General features: G+C 57.3%; 1 protein-coding gene across 1 annotated transcript in view; it reads left to right on the top strand.

The window, feature by feature from the left end:
• Nucleotides 1-5116, top strand: part of SORL1 (sortilin-related receptor, L(DLR class) A repeats containing) — a 127417-nt gene that overhangs the window by 7615 nt on the left and 114686 nt on the right. Inside the window, exons 4-5 of the mRNA XM_015563866.1 lie at nt 3264-3425; nt 4962-5029. Of these exons, the coding sequence (XP_015419352.1) occupies nt 3264-3425; nt 4962-5029 (230 nt within the window). The remainder of the gene's footprint in view (nt 1-3263; nt 3426-4961; nt 5030-5116) is intronic.

Genomic DNA, 5116 nt, shown 5'->3' with positions numbered 1-5116 from the left:
CCTCCCCCAACCCCCCCGCAATGTGACTTGGAGGAGGTTGCCCTGGGCCCAAGGGGAGGCAGGAGGAGGGCAGAGGACGGTGCAGGAGTCTGCCCCTCAAGGCTTTCCTGCCTGGTGGGAGCTCTGGCTCCACTAGGAGATGTATTTGCTGCTTTGGTCCCCACTGTCCTGCTCCCTTGCGCATGTCCAGCTCATGTCCAGGCAGCATGGCTGCTCTCAGGATGCTGAGGGACGGGGACCTGCTCCTCTTCCGGCCAGGGAGTGGGGAGGTAGACCCCCAGGTGCCTGTGCCTGTGCCTGCCCTGCACGCTGGTAGCAGAGGTGGAATAGAAAGTATTTAGCCACTGGATTGGCACTGACCACTCAGACCTGCCTGACGTGGGAGCTGGTCCGGAAGGCCACCCTGCAGGCGGGCACTAACCCTTTAGCTGCTGGGCTTGTGGGAGGTCTTGGCGAAGCGGCCAGCCCGCTGGAGCTTTGGGAGGAACACCCACAGGTTTCAGGGAAGTGGGGTGTGGAAGCAGTTTTTAAAAATATATTTGTATTGATTTCAGAGAAGAAGGGAGAGGGAGAGAAAGAATCATTGATCGGCTGCCTCCTGCATGCCCCACACTGGAGATCCAGCCTGCACCCCGGCATAGGCACTGACTGGGAATCCAACTGTGACTTCCTGGTTCAAAGGTTCATGCTCAACCACTGACACATTAGCTGGGCCGGAGGCATTGTTTTTAAACAACTGGAAGAGTCATTGCTTTTACACAAAGGTTAAACCTCAGCCCAGCTTAATCTCAAAGTGGAGTGGCCAACGTGCCTCTTACCTAACTTCTTACCTACCTGTAGGTGACAGCACCCCTCCTCTTACCTACCTGCAGGTGACAGGACACTCTCGCCTTACCTACCTGAAGGTGACAGGACACACTCCTCTTACCTACCTGCTGGTGACAGGACACCCTCTCCCCTTACCTACCTGCAGGTGACAGGACACCTTCCTCTTACCTACCTGCAGGTGACAGGACACCCTCCTCTTACCTACCTGCTGGTGACAGGACACCTTCTCCTCTTACCTACCTGCAGGTGACAGGACATACCTCCTCTTACCTACCTGCAGGTGACAGGACACTCTCGCCTTACCTACCTGAAGGTGACAGGACACCATCTTCTTACCTACCTGCAGGTGACAGGACACCCTCCCCTTACCTACCTGCAGGTGCCAGGACACCCTCCCCTTACCTCCCTGCAGGTGACAGGACACTCTCGCCTTACCTACCTGAAGGTGACAGGACACCATCTTCTTACCTACCTGCAGGTGACAGGACTCCCTCCCCTTTCCTGCCTGCAGGTGACAGGACACCCGCCCCTTACCTACCTGCAGGTGCCAGGACACCCTCCCCTTACCTCCCTGCAGGTGACAGGACACTCTCGCCTTACCTACCTGAAGGTGACAGGACACCATCTTCTTACCTACCTGCAGGTGACAGGACTCCCTCCCCTTTCCTGCCTGCAGGTGACAGGACACCCGCCCCTTACCTACCTGCAGGTGCCAGGACACCCTCCCCTTACCTCCCTGCAGGTGACAGGACACTCTCGCCTTACCTACCTGAAGGTGACAGGACACCATCTTCTTACCTACCTGCAGGTGACAGGACTCCCTCCCCTTTCCTGCCTGCAGGTGACAGGACACCCGCCCCTTACCTACCTGCAGGTGCCAGGACACCCTCCCCTTACCTCCCTGCAGGTGACAGGACACTCTCGCCTTACCTACCTGAAGGTGACAGGACACCATCTTCTTACCTACCTGCAGGTGACAGGACTCCCTCCCCTTTCCTGCCTGCAGGTGACAGGACACCCGCCCCTTACCTACCTGCAGGTGCCAGGACACCCTCCCCTTACCTCCCTGCAGGTGACAGGACACCCTCCTCTTACCTACCTGCTGGTGACAGGACACCCTCTTCAGTCTTGTCTGCCCTTCAAAGCCCAACGCTTACATGGAGTCATTTCTGGTCTTGCAAACCGTAACCCAACTGTAATCTTTGCTCTCATAGGATGTACCACGTCTTCTCATTTACTCTCACTTTCCCCTGAGGGAGAGTCAGTTGTGGGCATGTGGTTCCCCCGACCCCCGCATAGATTCTGGGCCACCTATGGGGACGGACCCTCTGTTTTCACTGTGGCACCCGCTTGTCTGGTCCCCGGTGAATATTCAGATGCACGCTTGTCAAACAGTCACCTCATTCCCTTCTGGAAGCTGCGAAGCTGCGTAGGTGCAGTCGTTCTCTAGCTCAGAGCGCCGCTCGGCTGTGCGGGAGCAGAAGGAGGTGAGGGCCTGGCTCCATGGCGCCCCTTCCTGCTGTGTCTCCCAGGGCGCATGCCCCCAGTGCCCGCAGGTGTTAGAGCTCCCTCACCTGGCATGGTGGGCAGAGGGGGCAGCTGGTGTTCCCAGGGGCCGTGGCTTCTCTGGAAGTCGGAGACGAGTCCCAGCTGTGTGCAGGCTGAGGGCAGGCCCTCTTTGTCCTGGCCTCCGTAGCCGCCTTTCGATTGTGACCGAGTGGTTCACCAGAGAGAGAGAAGGCTGTGCCATCTGAAAAAAACTAGGCTTGACTATGAGAGAAATGCTCACCTGTCCGAGTTCAAATAACAGACCCAGACAGACGTGTGGTGAAAACGAGACCTTTAATAGTTCTCGCAAGAGCGGGTGTCAGACGGGCACATGGAGCAGCGATCACAGGCTATTTATCTTGAGGGAGCAAGTCCCTCCTCCGGCTCCTCATTGGCTGAGCACCATGGTCACCTGCTCCCTCATAGGTCGCCTAGGTCTGCTCTCTCCCATTGGGCCATTTAAGAGGATGGGCTGAGGCTTTTTCCAGTTGCCTCCCGCCCCACACCCCCTAGTTGAGGTGGGCGCCCCTGGGGTTTCCACCAGGATGCTGGCCCAGGCCACAGTTCTTTGTTCTTATATCCTCTCCCCTCCTCCCCACATTCTGTGTGCCCTGGGGAAACTCCGTGACGCTTCCATCAAAAGCCGGCCATGCTGGGGTGGACCACAGAGGCCCACTTCCCACACAGGTTCATTATCTGGTTAAACGCAAGCCCATCCTGCACCCGTGCCTTTGCTGAGTTACACTGGGTATGCTCCTGCCTCCCTCAGCGGGAGAGGGTGAGAGAGCGGGAGGGGTGAGCCCTGCAGGCCCGCGTGCCAGGCGCTCACTGCGGGAGGGTATTGGCGGCTCCTCCAGGCCTGCTCCAGCCGCCTCCTTCCTCCGCAGTACATCTTCGCAGACGCCTACGCCCAGTACCTCTGGATCACGTTCGACTTCTGCAACACCATCCGAGGCTTTTCCCTCCCATTCCGGGCAGCCGATCTGCTCCTGCACAGCACGGCCTCCGACCTCCTCCTGGGCTTCGATAGGTCTCACCCCAACAAGCAGGTAAGAGAGTGTCCAGAGCATAGCATAGCCGGGCGGGGCTCCGCCGGGTTCCTCCCCTGCCTCTGTCCTGCGGACTGCGTGTCCTTTGAGTGACCTCCCCCGGCCCTTCCCTCCTCCGCCCTCAAGCTCAGCCTTTGTAGCTGTTGTGCGCTCCCTGGGGAAGGAATGCACCTGAGCCAGGGCACACCTAGCCCCTGGCAGGCCCCGTGCCTAAGTCTGATGCCCTCCTCCCGGTGGGAACCTTTGTCAGCCTCAGAGCAGTGGGGAGCCTGGCGCCAGCACTGCAGGGCCCGCCAGCCACATTCCGCTGTGCCTTTTCTACCCTCTACCTCCGCTCTGCTGCCGCCTGCCATGTGCTTGAATTTACCGCTGACACTCATCTTCTCTGGGTGTGCGTGTGCGCCGACGCACAGCATACATGTGCGCGTTTCCTCTCTCAATCCAAATTCAAGAGGGTGAGCGATGGGAAAGAGCTGAGTAGCACTTATATTTCAAGGTTGACACTGGCGAGTTGAGAAGATTGACCTGGCGTAACCCTGTGAGACCTGCAGATCCTGGACTCCACAGATCCAGGATTGGATCTGCGATAAGTTTTGAATGACTTTGCTCAGAGTGAGCTTGGAACATTCCTTTTCCTTTGCAGGTTGTTTAGCCAAAACGTGATCTGTTTACCTTCGCGTGCATAGGCGGAGCCTCAGTGTGGGCAGGGCCAGCTCACCAGTGTGGCTGGGTTATTGCTGTCTGTAGTCTCCTGCTGCTCACCACAGGGGTGCCTGGGCAGGGGGAGGGCTTTGGCGGGTTACTTGCTCACAGCATAGCCTCCCTGTGTGTTCAGCGACCCTCTGGTCCTTTCTGATCCTGTACTTGACCAGCGTCCTCTCCATCTCCTTCACGGCTGTGGCCGTTGCACAGTTTTTTAAAAATTTTTATTTATTTTAATCTTCACCTGAGGATGTTTTTCCATTGATTTTTAGAGAGTGGAAGAGAGAGGGAAAGACAGAGAGAAACATCAATGTGAGAGAAACACATTGATTGGTGGCCTCCTGCACGTGCCCTGACCAGGGCTTGGTTCGGGGAGGAGCCTGCAATTGAGGTACATGCCCTTGACCAGAATCGAACCCGGGACCCTTCGGTCCGCAGGCTGATGCTGTATTTACTGAGCCAAACCGGCTGGGGCTGGTTGCATAGTTTTAAGGATTCTTCCCCAGGTGAGAAGTGCCAAGCATCGTCCTTCTGTTTTTACCATTATCTCAGGGCTAGTCTTGAGGAAATACAGTTTCTGATAATCCACAAATGGAAGACAAGTCCCACCATTTCCTTCCCGTGTCTGGAGACCTTAGTCACTATGGAGGAAACACAGGGGCGGGGGGCTCCCCTCCGGGCTGGTCTCCCTGGGAGTGACACGCTGGCCGTGTGGGCCCGGTGCCGTCCTCGTAGCCCCCAGCCTCTGCGGTGGGTTTTGGTGGGTTTGGCAAAGCCATTCAGGTCGTGCCGCTTCTCCCCTCACAGCCACGCTTGTCACTTTGGTCTTTGCAGCTGTGGAAGTCAGACGATTTTGGCCAGACCTGGACCCTGATTCAGGAGCATGTGAAGTCCTTTTCTTGGTAAGTCCTGTCAGCTAAGAAAATGAATTCCATAATCTCCTTCTTCCAGTTCAGCTCCAGCAAGGGAGGCGGAGCGGGGGTGGGGTG

This window comes from Myotis davidii, unplaced genomic scaffold (assembly GCF_000327345.1).
Source record: "Myotis davidii unplaced genomic scaffold, ASM32734v1 scaffold799, whole genome shotgun sequence".
Lineage (NCBI taxonomy): Eukaryota > Metazoa > Chordata > Mammalia > Chiroptera > Vespertilionidae > Myotis > Myotis davidii.
This window is presented reverse-complemented; position numbering and strand designations above follow the sequence as displayed.